The following is a 24,461-nucleotide window of genomic DNA, read 5'->3' on the forward strand; positions in this document are numbered from 1 at the left end:
TAATAAATAAGGCTTTTAGGTAACTATAAATCACCTGATGTAAAAAGCATCAAGCAATAAACAAGATTTTCTTGTGGGCTCCATTGACCAAGACTTTTAGGAAAGCTGTTGGCCAGGTGCCTAGGCTCATGTTCACCCTCACAGCTCAGCAGCCAGACAAACAGAGAGGGCTGCGTTTTCCCAGCTGCATGATATGCATTCACTGGCAGCCAAGCCAAAAAAAAACCCCAACCCAGAAAAAACAAAAAACCAACCCCCAGCCTAGCCAAGCCAGTGGAGGAGAGGAAGTAGCTTCAGCTGAACTTTATTTTTTACATTTTTATTAAGAATCAAAGAAACTGCTCTAAATAAAAACATGAGAAACAAGTTGCCAAGCATCAGGGTTCGACTCCCTCCCAGATACACGCAGGTAACTCCATAATCCATAACAGCCATTGAGTGGCTGCAATTCACTTCAAAGAAACAGGCTGTGAGATGGCAGCTCTGTGTAGCACAGGGGACGATGTGGTCTTCAAGTCAACCCCTGGGCAACCCCTCCAAACCAGTTCCATACCTTTTTTTTTATAATAATCCCCTTACCAGGGTTTCTAGCCACTGAATTTATGCAAGAATGGAACTCTTCTGTGCAGCACGTAGGAAGCGGAAATGGAATTATTTCCTCTATGGATAGGATACTACACAGAGGGCCTTGTGGGAGCCCTCTGCTTATTAACAGGTATTGCTAATATGAAATAGGCAAAGAGAAGGTATCAAATCACAAATGGAATATTCTGCTTTTGTATGGTGTCAGACATCAACTTCCAAATCTATTAGCCACTGTCTGGTATTATCCCTCACTCAGTGTGGATTTCATCTACCCAGTCTGAGCATTTGGAAAGTTTGCAGCTTTCGATTAGGTGCTGTGCTGTTTGTTGGACTCCACATTCACACAGGGGACTGTCCAAGATGTTCATCTTGTGAAGCATTGTTTTGAACAGTTAATATCCAGATCTCAGTCTGTTCAGCTTGATCCATGCTTCTTTGTCAAGGTTGTAGCTTCTAGTTCAAGAACCCAGACCTCTATACGTGAAGTTCAGATTCTACTTAATTTCAATAAGCAGAATCTGAACTGCACAGATGGAGGTCTGAGTTCTTGAACTAGAGTACTGTAAAGGGATCAGAAAGCATGCAATTAGGAGTCAAGAATGAATGTGCTCTGATCCATGACTGGGTCAAACACTCTGCAATCTGGGGCAGATGATTTAACCCTCTGTGCCTCAGTTTTTCCCCCAAAGGAGAGAAGTTTAGGTAGTTAATGTTCATGAAGCCTTGCCTTTTGTAAGAGTCTGATGCATGCACCTCCCTCTAAGCTGGAGATTTACTGTGGTAGGAACTGCATTGGCATGGCAGATTTAATCCATAGTTTAAGCTCCAAATGTCACACAGCTGAAAGAGGCTGCCAAGGGGGTGTTTTCCTGTCTGAAAAAGCTATTATCATCACCTCATCTGGAGTGTTTTACGTTATCAGAGCACAGGCAGTCAGTCAGTCTCAATTATAAGAGCTGAGGTTTGGAATCAGAATCATCCAGACAGAGAGAAACCAGACACAATCTATCCAGGAACAAAACAGCTAGCACGCAAGACAAAGGGTGATGACAGGCATGGAAAGTAAAACAAAACAAAACAGCTCTTTACCAAAAGAGGAATCGCATCAGTTTGACCCAGCTCCCCAGCATCCGTATACCTCACGCGCTTCAGCTGATTGAATCAGCTATTAGAAAAAGCTGCACTGAAGTGCACGAGCTATACAGATGCTAGCTGAGCCAGGTTAAACTGACGCGATTCCTCCTCTGGGCATGTGCTGCACTTGGTGTGTTGAAAGTGAAGTGCTGTTTTGCTTCTTCCTTCATGTCTGTAAGCACCCAAAGCTGTTAGACAGTCTGTAGCCCATGCACCAGCTAGGCTTAAGTAAGGGTCCTGCTGCTTCTCTCACCTAATCAGGAAACATAAGCATACCAGCCTGATGCATCCCAGCTGGCCAGTCAGCCCACGGGTGGCTGCCTGTTGCAGCTCATGCCAGATCTAGGATTCTGAAAAGGGATGTGCAGATGGATTTTGAAAAGAGGTTGTGCATCATCACATCTAATACAACACATACTTTTTTCAGGTAGAAAGAAATGTTATTAAATATTCTAGACCAGGGCTGTATCATTCACTTTAAGACTTAAGCAATAACAAACATAGTCATTAGAAATACATGTATGTATCTTTCAGATAAATAAAATCTAGCCTTTTTGAGTATTTTGACAATGCAACCGATTATTAATGAAAGTTATTTCCACACCTGAGTGGATGTTCACCTGAGTTAATGTTTCTACACCTGAGTTAATGTTTTTAGCTAAACTTTAAAAAGTCTGCAGCTTCTAATATAGAAATAGAAGCTACATTAAGAGGAACAGCTAACAGACATCAGAATTGCAAAAGAAAGGATAGCTTGATTAGTGGAACACTGCAACCATTAAAAAGGAGAGAGGGTCATTAATACATATGGAATGAAGAGTTTAGAAGAAATCAAGTAATGAGCCATGAAGTCAGTTGACTCCTTTACTACTGCCATTGCCAGACAGTTTTAAACTTTGGACGGATCAGGAAACAAAGGGAGGGGGGTGTGACTGCACAGCTCCTGAATCCAACCCTGCCTCCTAAGGACCCACTTCTAGCTGCGATGCTGCCAAGGAATGTGCTGACAATTTTACCTGCTTATCCCTTTTACTTATTTATCTCAGGAGCAAACTGTTCACCTACCCAGAGGATGTGTGATGGTCAACTATGGCATGAGAAGGTTTAAGGCAGCGTTTCTCAACCCATGGGTCATGACCCCAAAATGGGTCGCAAGAATATATGAAAGGGTTGCGAACAAACTTTAAAAATGGATTCTCCTTTAAAGGAGAATAATGTGGGAAACCATGGCTTTCATTTCCAGGCTCCAACCTACAAGGGGTTGCTTGGGACCCTCCATGCCCCATCCCACCCCACACCCTCACCCCACATACTGGGAGGCTGGGGCCTGGGGGAAGCAGGTCAGGAGTGAGGGCCACTGGGTTGGGACTGGCCAATGTTTACAAATGGGTCCTGGTGCAGAAAATGTTGAGAACCACTGGTTTAAGGACTAAAGCAGCAATGGAATCAATGTGAAAGGAAGAGGAGGGGGCTAGATCATGAAGGAGGGTCATGAGCAAGGAAGTCTGCACACTAACTCCAAACCCCCACAGTCAACTTCCACCAAACTTATAATAAGCAGGACATATGCCAGACACTGCCCTAATCACAGTGCATGGGTGGTACAACTCTGTCCAACACCATTCTTTATCTAGGGCAGGTGTGGGCAATTATTTTGTTTGGAGGGCTGCTTAATGAGTTTTGGTGAGCTGTCGAGGGCCACAAGGGTAGCTCTGCACCTTGACTGGTGCCCTGACCCCTGTTCACCATTCTTGGGACCCAAAGTCCCACCTCTAACCCCTGCCTCTTGCCCCAGAAGTACTCCTTTTGGGAGGGAGAGTGCTGCCATCTTGAAACCAGAAAAACCCCAAATCATATTTTAAAAAATCAAACATCTACTATAACTTATTTTTATTTAAAAATGTTTTTGTCCTGATTTATGTGCATAGTGTATCTAGAGGCACTTGCATAATGCTCAAAATACAATCCTGCTCTTGTATATTGTGTGTGGGCGGCAAGGGAGTATATGTGGGGGGGGGTTGTGAAGCATGCATATCTGTGGTGGGGTGTGGGGAGGGTGGGGGGTATGTGGTTGGGGTGGGGGTGGGGGAGTTATGGGGAGTGGGGTGGGAGTGTGCTGCTGCTGCTGAGCATGCACCTGGTTCAGCCTCCTCTCTTGCAGATTTTCTGCCACCAAGGTGCCCTGTTCCTGAGTTTCTGCTGGTGGGTCCTGGTTATAAATTCTGGTTATAAATCTGGCACTTCTCATCATGAAAAGCTCCACTTCTCTTTGAGCGTCTGTGTATATATATATATATAGATATATAGATATATAGATATATATCTATATATCTATATATATATACATATATTGCCCATTGTTATACTGAGACATCACTGGAGTCTGAGTTCTGGAAACCAAGCCAGAAGTTCAGACCTGGTCTGTGTGCAGAGTTTTTTCTTCAGTGTGCCCTGCAAGTCAGAATGGAGGATGGCTACCTTTGCACCTCTCAATGTAGGATGCAACATCTCATAATAAATAGTCAGACACCTGGACAGGAACCAGCTGGAACTGCAGCTCTTTCAGGGTAGTACTAGTTACATCATGATATTGTGATATGCAGGTTGCACAAGAGAAAACAGGAAATCTGTACAATTATTTCTGAATTTGGGGAATACAGTTTTACAGGGGATAAATATGAAGAGGTATAACTACCAAGTTTTGAGTCCTCAGCAAAACTCCCCTGTGCCCTGCGGGGGAGGATGCTGAACTCTGGAGAGTGGGGTGTTGGAGAGTGGGGAGAGAGTGTCCCTTCTGGTACTCCATCTCATTATGCATCCTGGGGTGGTATTCCTGTCATCCCCCCCAGTTACACTACTATATATGATCTCACACACACCCACAGAGTATTATTCTGATTATAAGCTGACTCAGCATATAAATCAACCCCATATTTACAGGTTCAATTTTAGAAAAAGCAACTTTTCCTCTGACTATAAATTCATACCTGCACATAAAGTCCTTGAACTGCTATTGCCTTTATAAAATCCCACAGGAGAATCAAATAATCAAATAAAAGATCCAAAGGGTTAAAATGCACTAAAAATACTAAAATAAAAACTATACTGAAAAAAATCTGACTTGGTATTTTTGTTGCATGCACAAAAAAAAAAGAAAAGGAAAAATACAATAATCAAGAGTCCAGGGGAGTAATTATCAGTCAACACTGCAGAGAAAGCAAGTGTAATAGTTGATCCTTTAGGAGGAAAAGTAGACAATCAGAACATGATAGGTATACACAGGTGTGTGCATGTGTGTGGGGGTTATACACAAACACAGATATGCATACAGATACACATATATATTCAGTTAACTGACTAAAACAGTATATATTTTCTTGAGAAATGTGGCTTTGAAGCCCCAGCTGGCAAAATGGCATTGGTGCTACAACCTGCAGGTCTTCCTTGAGAATTCATGTCAGAACATGTTCCACAGTGCTCTCTTTGTTGGCAGGTCTTGCACTGCTATCCAGACAGTTCAGGAGCTGTAGAAACTTACTTACTTGAAGTGATGATATGAACTGAGAAACAGCAACATGATAAAAGAGAAGTCATTTGGGCTTTTCCTTCTCCCCACTCTTTTAGTGAATTTAACATGTGTGAAGAGTGCTAGATAGATAGTCTTGGACCGGGACCCTTAACAAAATGGGTACAGCAAAAGCAACATCACTGCACAACATCACTGCACTGCACACCAGAAAAGTGTATATCATCTCTCCTCTAGTTTCTGGCCCACTCAGACAGGGGTATCAGACTCATCTGGCCCTGCAGACTGGATGACTGGCCTGTGCACTGGATCTGGCTTCAGGGGCCAGTGTGCAGGCCCAAACAGGACCAGGCCCAGATCCAGCATGCAGCGTTGGTCCTGTGTGGGCACCACATGCAGCACACACCGAGAACTGTGCCATGCACCATGTACCAGATTGGCTCCATGTGCTGTATGCAATGAACAAAGCCCAGAACAGCACATGCTACATGGAGTGCATAGGGTAGGTCCAAGACTCACAGGCAGCACCTTAGACCAGATGATAGGGTTCATAGGCTGGATCCAGACCATGGGCTATATCTTTGACACACCTGCACTAGAAGATAAAAGACTATTACTGCTACCAGCAATGGAATCCAGCTGGAGTGGTGTACTAGGAGGCACATTTGCGTGCTTTCTTGAGTACTATGTAGATGCCTCTGTTGTGTGATGATGTCAGCCATGCTGCTACTTACTCAAATACCAATTCTTAGTGTGTTGATCTAGTAAGGTGACACTGAGAGAGACACTTCAGCTACTTGAAAATAAAATAAAACTGTTGGGACTGTGAAGGGACCCTGTGGAATCTGCTGGCTGGAATTCACTTTTCAATGGCAACTGCAGTAGTAATTTTCTCACAGATTTAATGGGGAATTCAAATTACAGTCCAGAGCCTGAGACAGCCCTAAATGAGTTTTGCTATTTTTGTCTTCCACTGAGCCTGTTAAATGGTGCAGACAACATACTTCTGCACACTGTTGACTGAAGAACTAAATCCAGGACTTTTACACAGCAACAATATGACAGAGGGGGAAGCTCAGTGAAGCAGTCTAATGATTCTGATAAAGTCAACAGCAGCAGGCAGTTTGTGACAGATTTCCACAACAGCAGGGAGGCAGGGCAAGAGCAGAGTGAGAGGGCTGAGCTCTCACAGTAAGATGGAAACTGGGCCAAATGAGAATGTCAACAAGTGACTGGGAAAAAAGTGGAGCAGCTGTTAGGAAGGCAACTAAGGACTCCCTGTCCTTTTGTGTGTAAAATCTAAAGAAAAGAAACACTGCTTTTAATAAAGGATCTTTGAGTTAGCTCATAGTTTAGGATTTTTGATTTTTTACAAATTACAGAACCAGAAACGTACCTCTCCACAAAGACACAAATTGAAAACTATGGGCAAAGCTACAGCAGACACTGGTATAGAAAAAGTTCTTTTTCAGTGTTAAAAAACATGCTTTTAAAGATGTACAGCCACACTTGGAGTCATTGTTGACTCCAGGATGAACATGAGCTGCCAATGTGAGGAAGCAGTCAGTAAAGCTAACCGCACCTTGTTGTGCATCCACAGATGCATCACAAGCAGGTCCAGGGAGGTGATCCTTCCCTCTATGCGGCATTGGTCAGGCTGCAGTTGGAGTACTCTGTCCAGTTCTGGGAGCTGCACTTCAAGAGGGATGTGGCTAACCTTGAGGGGGTCCAGAGGAGGGCCACTCACATGGTCAAGGGGCAGCAAGTCAGGCCCTATGAAGAGAGGTTAAAGGGCCTGAACCTATTCAGCCTCCACAAGAGAAGGCTGAGAGGGGATCTGGTGGCCATTTACAAACTCACCAAGGGGGACCAGCAGGATTTGGGGGAGGCTCTGTTCCTCTGGGCACCTCCAGGGGTTACTAGGAATAACAGCCACAAACTGTTAGAAAGAAGGTTCAAGCTGGACATCAGGAGACATTACTTTACAGTTAGGGCTGCCAGGCTCTGGAATGGGCTCCCAAGTGAGGTGGTACTCTCTCCTACCTTGGGGGTCTTCAAGAGGAGGCTGGGCAGATATTCGGCTGGGGTGATATGACCTCGGCACCCATTCCTGCCCAGGGCAGAGGGTCGGATCTGTTTAGGTCCTTTCCAACTCTAAGGACTATGATACTATGATACACTATATATGCTAGACATGGATGGTGGAGAATAGTGAATAGTTTCTCTTCTTTTTATGGAAGAATTGTGAATGTTCTCAGCAAATAGTTCTTGTTCACTAAAAGCCCGTTGTACAATTAACCAGGTTTGCTGCCACATATAGGTTTCACTATGCTGATCCTATTTCCCAACTGGAAGAGTAATTCTCTATGGCAGTGATTCTCAATAAGGGTGCCACAGCACCCTGGAGTTCCTTGATAACTTTGCAAGGGTGCTGTGGGATGCTACACAATGTTAGCACTGCTGGGTGTGCAAACATGATTCACAAGATAAAGCCAGAGATTGCAAAAAGGAATTCACAGACTGTTAAAACCATTCTGCTCTGTTGTGATCTTCCAAGCTCTCTGCAACAAAATTTCTCTAGTACTTCTCTGTAGTCAAAAAAACAAGTGAAAGCTAAGAACTGGCATTTTCTAACGGATGCCTCAAGTCTGTGGAGGGGTGTTTGAATCTACTGAGAAGTGCCTCAAGTCTAAAAAGGTAGAGAACTGCTCTAAGGGCAGAATGTGACTTCCAGTGTATGTGCATGTGGTCAAAAGCACTGGTCATAGCATGTTATGGACCAGAAACAAGGTTGTGCACTGTGCAGTGTCTCAGTGGGAGGAAAAATTGAGCGCACAGTTCCAACTTACCCTTACATGCCTGCAGCCTCTATACACATAGCTGGTGCAGAAGTGTAAGGTCAGAAAGGTCTCTCCCCTATGCATACGCATGTAGTCCAACTTCCAATAAGATTTGCAGTGTGAATGCTTCAAATTCCAGATGTAAAATGTGCTCCCTGTGAATATCCCTCAAGTCACTTGAAGAAGCCAATAACTATGACTGCTCAAAAATTAATGGAAAAGTATTGTAGAAAGGGCACCAGCAAGATAATTTGTTTAAAATTGCAACCAAAAACTTGAAATGGTTTTGCTCTATTTGCTCAACTCTAGCATATGCAGTAGCCATTTCCCCGCAGATGCATGTGCTCTGATGTACCTTCTCTCCTTGACATTATATTTTTCTAGGAGTTCCAAAACTCCACAATATGCCAGGCTGGCTTCGAGTCAGCAAAGCACTTATGCACATGCTTAAACATAGAAACGTACCATGGTATTGGATCTGTGCCTTATTAGCATGTTAGCACTCCTTTTCAAATTAGGAGTGCAGGTACCAGGACCAACACTTGGTTTTGGCCTGGCTCTGCAGAGAGGAGATGGAACTGGTCTAGTAGCTGGCCCCTCCATCAGCACCCTGCCTGACCCCCACCACAGTCATTGGAAGACAGAGCATACCTCCCTGGGTGTACCCAGGCTACACTGGCAGAGAATTATCTGTTCCTGGATCATGAGGGTTTTTTTGGGGGGGAGGCGGTTTATAAGTCTCCATGAAACTGTTCTCAACTATAATTTGTACCCATTTCTGTATCAGCATCAGTAACATTCCCAGGAGTACTTCTGTCCACGAGAGAAGGGTTTTGGAGAACATGACTGACTTCTCAGTGCACTTCTCAGTGTGAAGGCCTTCATTTTGCATTTTGTGGGATGCAGGAGCAGCAACCTGCACTGCAGGGGTGTCCCCACCAGGGTGGGCAGACTTTTTTAAGTCCCTAAAGCAAGTGAAAATCCCCCCTCCCTTCCTCTTCCTGCTCAGAGGCACACCTGCTCCCCTCCTCATTCCCTACCCCTCAAATCCCCTGCCTATAGCTGCTTTCTCCACTTTGTGGGCAGGGAAGTTCCAGAGTCAGCAGGGCTGAGCTGGGGAGGGGATAACAGCAACAGCATGGCAGTATAGCAGTGGTTCCCCCCACCCTGCCTGGAGCAAGTGCAAAGAAGGGGAACTCCTGTCCATCCCTGCTGCCACTGTTCCCATCTGCAACAGCCCAGCCCTGGTGCAGTGAGCAGGAACAGCTCTGGTGCTTCACTGCCCTCCCATACCGAGGACAGCAGGGAAAGTCTGACGGAGGAAGGGGGCGAAGGGGCAGAGAGGGGATGTTACTTTGAGCAGGAAGGGGAAGGGAGGGAGGATCTTCATATATTTTAGGAACTTTAAAAAGTCCCTGGAGGCTTCCGTGGTACAGTGCAATCCAAAAAGGGGATGCAGCCGTGCCACCACTCCCCCTGCTTGCTACACAGCATCTGAAAAAGGTGAGTGTTGCTTACAAAAGCTCGTGCCTCGCTGAACCAGCTGGACCCTGAAATGTCACCCTGCCCTGCCTTGGTGGCTACAAAGTTATGCATATGCATGGTCTCTGGCTATTTCTACAGGGCCTTTGACCATTTTATCTGCACTGCACTCTGTAGCAGGAACTGATTAGAATCTTAAGCAAGTGCTCAACTGCAATTAAAATGAGATGAGTTAAACCTCACAGTTAGTGACATATGCAGGATGGGGGATTTTAGTGTGTGCTCATCTATGTGAGGCCTGAGATGACTAGGATCAGAAATCCTTCACTCCTGGAGGTATGCTTACATTGCAGACTTCAGACAAGCTAGCCTGGTACCAGCAGCAGTCAATCACAGCTGCCTAGGGTTTTGCATGGGCTAAATTACCTTGCAGAGAAGAAGGCCACAAGTTTGAGTTTGGCTTTTATCTGGCAGCCAAGAAGACAGGCATAAACTGACTTGCTCATTTCAATCTGGTTTCTAGCAGCTATTATATAATAGCACCTTGGTTTTGAAGCCATAGATTGAATGGGTAAGCAAGAACAGTACAACTTAATATATGAACCTGGCAGTGACATCTTGTAGCTCCTTAGTTTTCATCCCGACTCTGATATTTGTTCTATGTCCTTGGCATTACACTTAAAATAGTAATGTTCATTTAATTTGCTCATTTTCTTAAGTACTTCTAAGCATCATATGATCTGAACTCTGGTTAAACTAAACAAATTAAAACAAAAACTATAGACAAGTGCAGACAAGAAATAAAGCTAACCTTTTTAACAATGGTAATTATGCACTAGAATAAATTATTTAGGGATATAGTGACTTCGTCATCATTAGAAGTCTTTATCTACATCTTTGGAGAATGTTCTCTTGTCCTGTTTTATGAGTGAGTCTACCCAGTACTTGTCTCCATAGGCTGTGGAACAGGGTGGGCCACCCGGGCCATGGCCTGACCAACTTTTGGCACATTAATTTAGCTAGCTATGCAGTTAAAAATAGCTATACAGTTTTAACCAGAATGACAATTGCGCATTTGAGGGTTTTATAAATGAATGTGTTAGAAGTTGGTCGGGCCATGGCCCGGGTGGGCCACCGCATTCCGCGGTCTATGCTTGTCTCTCCTTGGCTACTTCTCATTGCAGCAAGATCATGTAAACAGGGAGGGACCATTCACGTTGTCCCATGTAGCTGAGGGTGAGTCCTCATCTTTGCCCAAAACAGAACTGTAGACATAGCCTCAGTATCCCTTCTGTAGCTGTACAATAAGGACATTAGTATGATTGGCTTACCTCACATGGGCGTTGTGAGGATTATTTCATTAATGTCTGTAAAAGGCTAATTATTGCTATTACTATTTACTATGGTCTTGCCAGGTTAAGGCTCAGTCACACTGGTGGGGCAGTCTAAGGAAGCTTGTACTGCCAGTGTTGTACGTGCACTTCCAGATGCAGATAGAGCTTAAGATTTCAGAGCTGTTCATCCAGCACCTCTCAACAACTTTACAGTAATTTAAAATAAAAGAGCCTTTTGGCTACTTAAGCAGGGTCCCTAGGATGATTGGTTGGTAGGATACACAGGGCAGAGTATCACAAATACAACCTCATCCTGGCAGGCTTCAGCCAACTGTCATCGGAAGACTTTAAGCCCCATCTGGAATCGTGCCCAGTGGAACTCCTCTACAAGGGGCATGTGTGAAGAAATACTTGAGCAGCTGTGTCTGAGGCTAATTGTGGTTCCTTGATGGAGCTATGAGGAAGACCCATACAGAGGGAATTAAAAGCATCAACCTGGCAAATTATGAAAGTAAGGATTAAAGTTCAGAGGTTTGTGAGAGACTAAAATGCCCTCAGCTTTTTTTGGCAGGTGATGAAAGGCAGATTTAGTGACAGCTGCCAGATGGGAATCTACAAAAGGACAACTGTGATTCCATATCGATCTCAAGCTCTGCATTTTCAAACGCAACATGGTGGGGCAAGTGGGAGAGTGTGACTCACATAGCACATCAGGCCAGCTAGGACCACATCAGCTTTACTAGATTTGAGCCAGAAGCAATTCTGAAACATTGCACCCTGATATAAAAACAGCATGGAGGCTACACTTTTGCCCTTTCCCTTACCACTCCTGTGAAGAAGTGCTGCTCAATCTGGGTACAGACAGAAGAGCAGCTCCCTGGTGCAACTCACAGCGCTTTGCAGGAAGTGCTATGAGTTGCAACAATCTCCCCAACCCGACAGAAATTCACTGTTGGATCTGGGAGTTGGGAATTCGAGCTGTTTGCTGCCAGCCTGCAGCCCAGTCTCCATAGCAATGCTACTCCTCCCACCCAGCCCCATACTGTTTTCAGAGTGGAAGGTGGGAAAGAGAGCAGAAAAAGTGCATTCTTGGAGCTCCCAAGCCAGGGCTGGAGGGTGGGGTGGGTGAATTGGAGCCTCTTCACTTCAGGGGGCTCCAATCCACCCACCCCACCCTCCAGTACTGGCTGAAAAAACCTAGACCACAGTCCCTTTGCTCCCTTTCCCCCTCCCATTCTGAAAACTGCGACAGGTTGAGAGTTGTTCAGACACAAGTTAGAGAATAGGCTCCATTTTCGAGCTTGTTCATTTGTACCCTCATGCAATGAGGGTTCAGATTTTCGTGGGATTGGGCCTTTTAAAGTTATCTGCAGCCATGCATGGCTGTAGACCACTTTCTGGAGCCAGATCAGGTGAACATTGTCAGTTCCATCTGCACCCTCTATATGTTGGCACAAAACAGTGGAATCCCAAAATAACTGAAAGCCACTGAAGAAGAAAAGGGATAAACTTGGTAATGACTGAACCTTTTGGTCTTTCAATGTGCCTGCAGTGGTCAAGGACCCAATGATTTACTGCATGAAGCACTACTGTCAACTTACAGATAGATAAACTTGGAATTTCCATTCTGTGAGAAATCCCAACATCTCAGAATCACCCTTTGTCCTGATTCAGAGCAAAAATGTCGATATTTTGTCATTTCCCACAGAAGGAATTTTCTTTAAAAATGTGTTCCTGAATGGTTGTTCATTTAAATGTTATTATGTGCTATATTACAATAACAAGTAAGTAACATTGACATGAAACTATGATTTTCATGGAAAAAAAATGTGTCAATTTCATACAAACAAAACGCTGAAAAATTTCCACTAAAAATTTAGACAAAAAAATCAGTATATTTCCATTAAATGTTTCAATTTCATTGCATCAGCATCTTCTGATTGTTCAGAAACCCTTTTTGACCCGTTCAAGTCACAACTAATAATATGCATTAGGCTAAGATGATCCCACCTATTTCAAGTTATTTGCAGTCTTATTGAAGAATGTCCTTGTGCTTTGTCTACGTATAAAACAAAGAAGGAATTTTCATGCAAGCAAAGGTAGCTGAGATACATTATTATCCCTTTTGCTATAACCTTACTCACAAACCAGCCAGGTCTGAAATGAGATTAGTCTGTCCAAGTGAGTAGAGAATAGGGAATGCAAACAGTGCATCTAAACACACACGTTCCCCATTCTCCAAGGGCAAATTAATTACCCTGGCCAATATTTGACCCGTGATTAAAAACCTTTGAGTAAGCAACTCTGCTGACTATGAGTCCATTTGAAAGAGGTCAGGGGTGCATCTGCTTTACCACTTCAGCTAAATCTGTTTTGAAAATCAACGCCAGAGGATGATAATTAATCTGTGTGGCAATAAGACCTCTTTGGGGGTTTGTCAGTGTACAGAAACATGAAGGAAACTTTCCTGGGACTGAAAATCTTTTAAGAAATAAACATGTTTACCACTGAATGGGTTTTTAGTGCCCTAGTTTTGGGGGGCTGCTGACACCATTACAGCCACTGACTTTAAGCCAGCTTCAGCTCTGCGAGCAATCACAGATGGAATTGCACTGACACTTTGTCTGCAAGATATAAACCTGATATATTGTGATGAAGTCTGAGATTTGAGTTGCTAGGGATAAATAGAGATATGGCAAATTAACCAAACTTAATTCAGATGGTTGTCAAACAATGGTTCCACCTGTTTTGCTGCTGTCTAGCCATCTGCCACCCTTCTACCTGCTGCAAAAGAAGCTTTTCCATTTTCAGCCTTTGTGATGTATTTTCTTATGTCATGTGTTGTCAACTCACATCTCATCATTTCTAAGGTAGAAAATAACAATATGCAGTCTGAGCTAACCTAATGAAAGGAGCCTATAACAATTAGACAGTTTCCCTTGCCATGTCAGAAGTCACTAAAGAGCCACAAAGTACTTTTTTGATTATCACTTTACACTGTGCAAGGGCAAATAGTTTCATACCTACATCTTACTAAATGATTCTTAAATAAAATAATCTATGTACAGCATACAGAACAAATACCAACTTTGCTCACTTTCATGCTTCGAGTTATGACTTCAGAGGGTTTCAGTAATGCATCACGCTAGATTGACTTGAATAATACAGCTAAATTAACTCTGTTTTGAAAAATTAAGTGGCCATTTAGAAGGAACAGAGAAAAAGGCTAAGATAATAAGGCATATTAAACAACATTGCCAAGAGTTTTTAATAGATTTTTCAGGGCTAGATTCTCAGTTGTTATCAATCTGTGTAGTCTGCTGAAATCCACAGGGCTCTGTTTACACCAGCTAAGGATCTCTCCCTTTGTCTCTGCAAAGGTTCTTGAGCATAATCACACAGCGAATGCAGGTTGTCTAGAAAAGGGAGGATTGCTCCTTCTTGCAACAGCTGAGAAAGCATGATCTTTGACACAGTTCTGATTATAACAAACCCTCCCCTGTAGCTCTTCCAGAGTGAAGTGGAACATATGGCAGCAAGAGTCAAAGAGACACAGAAGGCAAATGACTCTGCTTACAAATCCTTTGAGGTGATCTGCAGAATTTGAAAACACAGTTTAGCACAATGTGGGAAGCCAGCACTGTTACCAAAGGGAAGAATAAATCATAATGCCTGGCCAAATACTAGGCTGGAAGGTGCAGGCTGTGTAAGCTAAAGAGGATGAATTGTTTTCTCCAGGAAATTAAGTTTTACATAGATCAGTATCAGACAGAACAGTGTGCTCAAGCTCAGCTCCTGGCTCATAGGCAGCTAGGTATGGGAATAGAAAAGATAAGATTTGTTCTGTTGCAGAGGGTGATGGGAAGTCTTTCTTGCACAAACACCCCTACCCATCATCTGCTGGCCATCACAGAGAATTTCAGTAGAAAGCATATGCTTTAACCACCCCTCACTAAATCAGCCCCAAAATGAAGCCCAGGCTACTGGGGGGTTGAAGGAGGTTGCAGTACATGCATTTTCTGGCCATGCCCCAGTTTCAGACATTTTGATCAGACTTTGCACATACCATAGAACTTGATAAAAAGTCATGCTCCAATTCGTAGCTGATGTAGATCAGTGCTGCTCCATTGATTTCACAATACTGTCTTCTAGGAAATATACCCAAACCTGCAAAATAGCAGGAAAAGTATTTGCTAAAACTATTATCCCAAACTACTAAAAGTGACAGGAAAATGATCATTTGGCTAAAAAAGACACGAGAAACCGGGAGATGGAACAGATCACTTGCCAGTTCTGAGACTAGTTCTGGGCATTGCACTTCAGCTAACACAAGGGAAACAAAGACAAACAGGAATGTCCCAGGGCTAGAGCTACTCTGTACTGCAACTGTAAATGTTTCAGTCACTGAATAAGTAATACCCCCAAAGCAACCTGAATAAATGCTGCAAAAAATGCTTATGTACCTACCTGTGCATACAATTTTAGGCTAACCCTCACCTAGCTGCATATAGGAAGGAGGTACTAAATACTCATATATATATATATATATATATATATATATATGTGTGTGTGTGTGTGTGTGTGTGTGTGTGTGTGTGTGTGTGTGTGTGTGTATATATATATATATATGTGTGTGTGTGTGTATATATATATATATATATGTGTGTGTGTGTGTGTGTGTATATATATTTCCAATGGCTACACACAACACCTGTACATATATTTGTGTAAAACAAAAGCCCTGTGTACTAGCCTGTTCTGCAATATTGTGCCAACCATTTATACATATACTTTCACCTTTGGACTTACCTAGGAATAGTTCTACAACATGCACATGAGCAGCTAAATAAAAAGGCTTAATATAGTCTCATTCAGAAGTGGCTTAAAGCCAAATTTGCCTCTTCCCTGTCCTATTCCTCCCTTATAGCTCAGCCAGGACAGAGACTGAGGATGCAACCTTTTATTTCTCCTCCTATAGGTATGTCTGTGCTGTAATGACTGCAGCTGGTGTAGCTGTATCTGAGCATCCTTTATTCTAGCTAGCTCAGGTACTATTAAGGGCAGAGAGAGACAGTAGGATGGAGCTCAGCACAGGCTAAGCCCCCTAGTATTTACATAGCTTCTCTGGCAGGCTGACTGAGCTCTGTGCTAGTACAACTGTTCTGCTTGCTTGGGCATATGTACATGAGTTGCAGGTCTGTGGATGTCGTATAGACATCCTGTCCCTCAGACAAGCTAGTGGCGAAGTGCGTACAATCCTAGGAAAGTAATTTTAATTGTATGAGCTAAAGAAACCAAATACATGGTATTTCTCATGGGAAGAGGGTCTCTGCTGCAAGATCCCACCTGAAAGGCTCACATGCAACAAGCTGCCTGGAATTGTTAGAGAATGGATGCCCTCTCACAGGCTTGGAGCCATCGGCTGTGTAGGGCATCTACGTTGCAAACCCAAGAGTCTGTCTTTGCTGAGTGGACAGACCCTGAATCTTGGGCTTTAAGAACACACCCTCCACCAGCTATGAGCTAACGTGTCACATGCAATTATTACAACATAGAGAAATAATTTTTGTGAAGGGCAAGGACCTGCAGGACAGAGTTCAGCAATGGCAAAAGATGATGCAATTAGCAAGCGTATGAATCTGGAAACAAGTCTAAGTAAATGTCCCAGGTTCAAGAAACTTAGCTTCCTAAAAACAACCCAAGCTTACTCTAAAACTTGGTGACAAAGACTCCCATGTTCCTGAGAGGAGTATTATGAGGAGGATGTTTCCTAATCCCAGCACTTGGAAGCCCTGAAACTCAGAAGGCCTTGGATGCTGCCGGCCAACTTACATTGTGCAAGTCACGATATTTGATACCTGCTGCACACACCTCTCCACCCACCTTCTTCACTTCCTTCTTGGCACCTCACTAGCATAAGCAGCTGGAAGAGCTGCACAATTATCAATTGTAAAAGGCTTTTCTTAAAACAAATAAAGCTGAGCATGGGGGGGGGGGGGGGTTTACCAGCTACTTATTGAAAGCCACAGATAAAACTATTATGTTATGACAGTGTCTTTTGTTTTCATTGCTGTCAGCTTTCAAGATCCTACTATGAATCTAGCTTTTGTCCAGCTGCTGAAGTCAGGTCTTGGGGTTTTCAATTAAAAAAAAACCAAACAACAAATAAGCATCTGCTACTGAGGTTTGCTGAGAAAAATTGAAAACATGCTATGATTGTAGCCTGAAGTCAACAGCAGGGGTCAGCAATCCCCAGCACGCGTGCCAAGCATGGCACGCAAGGCCATTTTGCTCTGCACACCACTACCAGCCTGGGCTCTAAGCAGCTGCTGCCAGCCACCGAGCCCAGGCTGCTTCCAGCAGGTGGCTGGGAGGCTGCAAGCCCTGCTGCAAGCAGACCAGGCTCTGTGGACTGGCTGAAGCTGGGAGGCTGCAAACAGCTGCTCCGGGCTCCAGCATGTTGGCACTCTGGCACCTTCCAAAGTGACATTGTGGTTTTTTCGGCACTCCAGCCAAAAAATGTTGCCTACCATTGGTCTACAGTCTTGGAAACCAGAAGGCAGATAAAACAAACCCACAACGATTACTTAAAAAAAATCATTAAAAGCACAACTCTTGAATGCGTGGGGTTGCAATACTACACTTACACCATTCTGATCCAGAAGGGAATTCAGAATCACTGAGACAAAGACTGTCCTCCATGACATAAGCATAAGCCTAGAGTGACTCCAGTTACTCCTGTACTAGGCATATCTGTGATTAAACATCCTACAGATCTCCCCAGTTTCGCAATGAAATGCAGCTGTCCTGCATTTCACTGTCTTTCCTTTCAGGCACAAATTCCCACTTGTCCCACCCAACACTGCAAGGTCACTTTTTATCTTAGTAAATTATTGACATAAGGAATTCTGACTTAGGCAACATAAATGATAGAAATGTTATACCTGTGCTGAAGCAGGGGCACCCAAACGTATATCACAGAGATACACTGGCAATTGACAGTGGGCCAAGGACTGGTTCTAACTTGTGTGTCGAGCTTAAGTCCCTCAGTGCAAGACTTAAAATGATGTGCAGTTTATTACTTCCTACCAGAGCTGCCCATTGCATGACATGGCTGTTCATGGGGCACTGAAATGCATCTCTGCTTTCCCCTTGACAGGAGAAAGAGAGGTGAATTCAACTGACAGGCTGTTGCAGTTTCACTCCTAAGGAAGAATAAATTCAGGCAAAGCCGAAGGCAACATACTTTTATATTTCCAACGGGTGGAGTTCTTCTTTAAACAGGTCTTGCCCTGAGCACATGACTTAAATGTCATCTCGCAGATTTATCTCTGGACTCCCCCATGCCCTTCTGCTTTAGGCTAGGTACAAAGATTTCTGCCATTTCCGTTTTATGAATCAGCACTTCTTACGTCACTAACTTGCTATAACAAATGTGAGGTGGCACCTTTGTCTGGTGAACTGGTGTCTACAATGAGGGAAAGTTGAGAGCTGCACTTCAGTGGGAACAATTTACAGTGACCCCATGCATTTAATGTAGGAGTTTGCTTTGTTCCTAGTTCCTAGCTATTGCTTTACCTTTGGTTACACCCTACATGAGGGAGACAAGATTTCCAAAGCGTGGCTGGGTTTGGAGATGCTAGAGCTCTCCCATGCAGCATCTTCCAGGGTAGAGAGCAGTGCTTACACACCCCAGTGTTCACTTCAATTCTGCCCTCTGGGCTTGCCCCTTGCATCCCCAATTTTGTTTTCTCTTTTAGGCTTTAATCTTTTTACATTTTTTCTCCCTTCCCTTGTCCCAAGTGTATTCCTTGTTGCTTCTGCCTTATTCCCCTGAGTCCTTTGCCCCTTGCTTCTCTCCCTCCAAGAGAAAGAAGTGCTGCCAGTGCCCACCATCTCTTCACACCCCCTCAAGCCTCGCAGTCTTCTCCCATCCTCAGTGTCTTTTTCTTGCCCTGCCTCATCTCAGGGTGGCCAAAGGACGAAGGACACATCCTGCTGGGGGAATGAGGTCCTGGGAACAGGAATGGAAAGAAGGAACCTAGAAAGGGGGTCGAGGTCCAGAATTTGGCTGGGGATTAGAAGTGTAGGAGACCCCACAATGGAGCAGCTGGGCTGGAAAAAGGGGGTCAGGACTGGCGCTGCTGCAGAGCAGGCAGGGAATGACACTAGGCAGCGTGCAGCCAAGTGCTGTAGGGTCACGGCTGCCAGTCAGCTTGTGCACAAACCCCTGGATCTACTCATAGCCCCAATTTTTCAGCAGAACCTGGGGCTGACCCAGCCCGAACACAGCAGGCCCCATAAACTGGAAGATCCCCAGTAACCCAGGCGCTACACTCCCCCCATCTGTAACCCGACTGCTGCCAGCAAAGGGCGAACGTGTGAGATGTTGCACCGGCTCATACAGAGTAGTGCCGCAGCGCTCAACGTTTGCAGGCCTAGCTAATTGGGGGCTGATCTGCGGGGTGCAGAGCCAGCTGCCATTTGCCGTACTTTATGCTGCTGACTTCAGCGCAGCTGCCACTTTCCCTCAGCAACACACCTGGCCACAAGTTTCTAGTAATTTCTGCTTCTCTGCTACTTTTTTGTCTGTGAGAATTGACGGCTGAGACCTGACTTCCATTTGGACTGGATCTGAAGGGTAGCACTTCAGGGTCGCCCCCCGCTCTGCCTCCTTCAGGGTCTGCAGAAGCTTGGAGCAAAGTCCCTGCACCCCACAGATGTTGTCTGAGGGGAAGGCGAGGCTGCCAGTGGTGCTGAGCACCTGCTGCTACTTTTGAGGCAGGGGGAGCTGTGAGCGTTCAACCCCTTTGCAAGCCAGGCGAGCCACGCAAGTGCAGCGCCTGGGCCCCTCCCCACAGCATGACAAGAGCGGTCCCCACTGCAACCCTCAGCGCTGGGGCACGCGTGATTGACAGCTCCCCACCGCACCGGCCTCCCAGCCCTCCAATCAGCCAGCAGAGAAAAAAAGAAAAAGAAAAAAGCCCCCCCCCCCGCCCTCCTCTCGCACTGGCCGGGGCCGCACAAGGTCAAGTCGAACACGGGACACATTTGCATGACCCAATGGGGCGGCCGCATGCAAATGAGGGAGGAGGCGGTTGGCTGGGTGTTGGCAGGAGAAGTCCCGCGGGCCGCCCCGCTCCCTCAGAGCCGGCGCCGCGGCGCGAGGTGAGCGATGACGCTGGAGGAGCCGGGCGGACCGCGCCGCAGCCGGGCCAGGTAGGGGGGCGCGGGGCGCGCGGGGGGCGCGGGTTCGAGCTCGGGTCCCGGCGCCGCCGGCTCTGATGGCGCTGGCGCTGCCCCCTCAGGATGGAGACGGCGGGCTCGGCGCTGCAGGAGGTGCTGAGCAAGGCGCTGAGCCAGCGGAGCGTCACCGTCGGCGTCTACGAGGCGGCCAAGCTGCTCAACGTGTGAGTGCCCTGCCCCTCCCCCCCCCCGCACCCCCCTGTCCCCGGCCCCGGCCCGGCGGCGCGGGCTGAGCGCGGTCTCCCCGCAGGGACGCGGAGCGCGTGGTGCTCTGCCTGCTGGCCGCCGACGAGGAGGACGCGCGGGACGTGGCGCTGCAGATCCACTTCACGCTGCTGCAGGCCTTCTGCTGCGAGAACGACATCAGCATCCTGCGCGTCAGCAACCCCGCGCGCCTCGCCGAGCTGCTGCGCCTCCCGCCGCCCGGCGCCGGCCCCGGCCTCGACCCGCCCGCAGACCTGCACTGCGTGCTCGTCACGGTAGGCAGCGCACGGCCAGGGAGGGGAAGGGAAGGGGCTCCACCTGCGGGGGCGGGGTCCCCAGGGCCCGTGCGCCCGCCCCGACCTGCTCCGTGTGTGTGTGCGCGCACACGTGTCTACCTGGTTAGTCTGCAAGGTGTGCCTGCGTGTGTCTACCTGGTTCACCTGCAAGGTGTGCGCATGTGTGTGTGCCTGGTTAGTCTGCAAGGGGTGTGCGTGCGTGCATGCATGGGTGTGTATATGTGCGTGTCTACCTGGTTAGTCGGCAAGGTGTGCCTGCGTGTGGCTACCTGGTTCACCTGCAAGGTGTGCATGCATGTGTCTACCGGGTTAGTCTGCAAGGGTTGTGTGTCTACCTGGTTAGTCTTCAAGGTGTGCCTGCATGTGGCTACCTGGTTCACCTGCAAGGTGTGCACGCATGTGTATGCATGTGTGTACCTGGTTAGTCTGCAAGGGGTGTGCGTGCATGTGTGTGTATGCATGTGTCTACCTGGTTAGTCTGCAAGGTGGGCCTGCGTGTGGCTACCTGGTTCACCTGCAAGGTGTGCATGTGTGTGTATGCATGTGTCTGCCTGGTTAGTCTGTGCATGTGTATATGCGTGTGTCTACCTGGTTAGTTTTCAAGGGGTGTGCCTGTGTATGTATATGCATGTGTCTACCTGGTTAGTCTGCAAGGTGTGTCTACCTGGTTCACCCACAAGGTGTGCATGTACCTGGTTAGCCCGCAAGGTGCGTGTGTGTGTATGCATGCAGACTAACCAGGTAGACGCATGCAAGGCGTGTGTGTGAGTGTGCATCTCTACCTGGTTAGTCTGCAAGGCGTGTGTGCACGCATGTCTACCTGGTTAGTCTGCAAGGCGTGTGTGCACGCATGTCTACCTGGTTAGTCAGCAAAGTGCTAGTTTCTCCTGCCTCTGCCAGTCCCCTGCGTAGCCACCCAAGTGACTGCCCTCTCCAGCTGGCAGCCGAAGCACAGGACACTTGCCAGCACAGAGACACTTTGCTGGTGCTGCTGCTTCAGCAGGGGGCCCATTCCCGCTCTTCACCTGAGTACAGCTGGGTTTGCCCTCAACATAACCTTCAGATTGGGTTTCCAACAGGCTCCAAACTTTAGGAGTTTCACCCTGGAAAGGTTTCAGCTCGGCCCACTTTAAACTTGGATCTGAGTTTGGATTTGCAGCTGGGATTTTGGATCAGGCCCCTCTGCAGTTGGGACTGAGGTGCCCTTTCCTCTACTTACCTGTACCAAGGACTTACATCAGAGCTGCTCCCGATTTGATTATAGAGATTTTTTCCCACTTTTATGGACATGTTCAAACATGTTAGATCCTGTCAGCAGCAGGAGTGAGCCCTGTGAGTCACCTTGTTAGGGCAGCTGGGGTATTTATATTTGTCTTTCCTCATTACTGGATTAGATAAGCAGGTTGGATTGCTTTTGGCAGAAAAGGGTAGGCCAGGAGGAACTTTCTTTAAAGGTTCTGGGGAGGATTACTTTAAAGGTGCTAAATGATGTGATAATAATACTTCAAGTCAAGCTATTTTATAAACTGAAAGCTAGTTGTGGACAAAAACAGGGGAATTGCTCCAATTCTGTTTGGACAGGGTAAAACACATTTAAAAAGTAAAGTTCCTATTTTGAAATTTCTTCTTAAGGAAAAAAAAGCAAGCTCTAAAGAGTCCTGTTCCAGCCAAATTACATCTCAAACAAGCAGACAAAGCAGTGAATGTTCCTTTAAAAGTTCTTGGCCTGCAGAGGGAGACAGCTTTAGATGCAATACTTGAGAACTGTGCATCGCACCTAAAGGAAGCTGGTAAAAAGAATACAGCTACAATAGCCTGAGATGGATATTGCAACTTTCATTGAAATCAGGGGGATTTTTGTGCAAAAAGATATGGCAGTCAATAACCCATGACATACAATCTTGCATTTCAGTTAAGAGACCAGGTTCTGTGTGAAGTGTATTTGTGCGCACATATGAGAGAAGCCCAATTAATGAATAGACAATAGAATTAAAACAGAATTTAAAGACACAAGAAGGATGGCAGCATCTACCACGAGTTTAAAATACTCTGACCCTCAACCACAGCGATATCGTGAAACCCTTAAAATCCTTATTCAGGTTTTAAATATTATATTCCTGCATACAGATAGGACTGCAAGAAACCTGTAAAAGGCTTGAGAAGACTTCACCTGTTGCAAACTAAAATGAATTCAAGGAAAGAGGGTAGTTTTAGGATTGGATGTGAATAGTTGCATTACAATAGCGCTCTTTAATTATTTTTACACTAATCATTTGAAACCAGTCACAGTTTTTTGTTTTAAAATCAACTCTGTCTTTTCCAGAACCCCTATGCTTCTCAGTGGAAGGATCCAGCACTGAGTCAGCTAATGTGCTTTTGTCGTGAAAGTCGCTACATGGATCAGTGGGTTCCAGTGGTTAATCTCCCTGACCGGTGATGGCATTTGGATGTAAACGAACTGAACAAAATTGCACTGAAGTTCTAAAATACTTTAGCAGTTGCTCAGGAAGTAACTCCCTACCCTGACACAAGGATTACAAAAAACAAAACAAGCTGATGTCAAGTGGGTTAGACTGAAGTTGAACTACACGTTGTGTGGGACAGAAGAAGTGGACTCTGCAGTGGAAAAGTGATGGGAAAGGAAGTGGAAGCTGAAAGCGTATTAAACAAGCGTCATGAAAAAAACTAAAAATAGCAAGAAGATGTAAGGTGCTGTATGCTTGAGTTACTTGCAGACTATGCCAAATACCTTTGAGTTTCATGAGTGCAACTTGTAGTTTCTCATTTAAAACACCTTTAGCGTGAAAAGAGCAAAAAGGTTTAATCAAAACATTTAAAACCATTTTATCGTATTTTGGAATGTTGATTTTCAAGGTTTTTATTCTAAGATCTACTAAGTTATTTTATGATATTGATGGAGGATTTATTTATGCTATGAACTTCAGAACTGGAATACCCTTAAACAGTTCGTCTACAACTCCACCCCTTGTTTTAATAAAATATAATTGTTTGAAACTGGATGGTGTTTCTTTTACTGAAATAAAATTTAAAAACCTCAAACTCCTAGCGTTAAGTTCTATTTTCTTGGCAGATTCAATACTCTGCAATGCTGTGGGACTTTTATGGGCAAGATGCATATGGAGGGAGGTTCAAAACCCAAGCTTTAATAGGTTACACCTTTTTACAGATGTAAAATGTACACGAGGCTTCTCAGTATGAGGTCTTCCAGAACACCAAAATGTGCTAAGTACTTTGTGGTACAAAAATCAACAGGCTCAGGGGTGTGGCATTTTCAAAAGTACCTACATTATTTGAAAGCCTCAGCCCTATTGAAAAACAATGGGATTTACACACACTTGAAAATTCTTCAAAGGTTCTTACTCTGCCAATCTAATATGAGGCTTTGATCCTCTTTATCTGATGCAATATCCAAACTAATTACTTGCAAATACTTCTGCCCACCCCTGGGACTCTTTCTTTTGATCAGATTTACTCCTTAAAGTGAAAAGCCACAGCAAGGAATAGTGCTTAGGGTGAAGTGGTCATGGATACGTGAGCAAAGGTTCCTCTCTGTAAGAAAATTTCAGTCCTTAAGGAAAAAAGCTTTGAACATGCTGGTGTTCTTGGACTACTACATTTGTGAAAGGGTGTAGAACTCCACAGACCCTAAAGATGAACAGTGTCACCAGCACCTTTTTATGACAAAGCATTTCAGTCTTTCTTCTTTTTCATTCTGCTGGCCCAATCTGGAGAAGCCTTCCAGGTGCTAGACTGTCACCTTTCTCAACAACTTTAGAATCTCCTTTGTCTTCAT

At 45.4% G+C, this 24,461-nt stretch overlaps 1 protein-coding gene and 1 long non-coding RNA gene across 2 annotated transcripts; one reads left to right on the plus strand and one right to left on the minus strand.

The window, feature by feature from the left end:
• Positions 1-14,145: 14,145 nt before the first annotated feature.
• LOC109283554 (uncharacterized) lies at positions 14,146-19,819 on the minus strand. The gene is made up of 2 exons (XR_002090756.2): positions 14,968-19,819; positions 14,146-14,495 (listed from the first exon to the last, which is right to left on the minus strand). It is a non-coding gene; the product is annotated as an uncharacterized LOC109283554 (long non-coding RNA).
• Positions 19,820-20,010: 191 nt separating this feature from the next.
• GADD45A (growth arrest and DNA damage inducible alpha) lies at positions 20,011-23,707 on the plus strand. Its single transcript, XM_059727927.1, has 4 exons — positions 20,011-20,120; positions 20,210-20,311; positions 20,398-20,626; positions 22,971-23,707. The coding sequence occupies exons 1-4, from the start codon at positions 20,077-20,079 to the stop codon at positions 23,082-23,084; spliced, it is 489 nt and encodes a 162-aa protein (XP_059583910.1). The 5' UTR covers positions 20,011-20,076; the 3' UTR covers positions 23,085-23,707.
• The last annotated feature ends 754 nt before the right edge of the window (positions 23,708-24,461 follow it).

Source organism: Alligator mississippiensis, chromosome 5 (genome assembly GCF_030867095.1).
Source record: "Alligator mississippiensis isolate rAllMis1 chromosome 5, rAllMis1, whole genome shotgun sequence".
Taxonomy (NCBI): domain Eukaryota; kingdom Metazoa; phylum Chordata; order Crocodylia; family Alligatoridae; genus Alligator; species Alligator mississippiensis.

Excerpts from the sequence above, each read along its gene's own strand:
- GADD45A (XM_059727927.1), top strand. The coding sequence starts at position 20,077 with ATGACGCTGGAGGAGCCGGGCGGACCGCGCCGCAGCCGGGCCAG. Across the intron at positions 20,121-20,209 it reads CCGCGCCGCAGCCGGGCCAG|GATGGAGACGGCGGGCTCGG; the intron begins GTAGGGGGGCGC and ends CTGCCCCCTCAG. Across the intron at positions 20,627-22,970 it reads TGCACTGCGTGCTCGTCACG|AACCCCTATGCTTCTCAGTG; the intron begins GTAGGCAGCGCA and ends TGTCTTTTCCAG.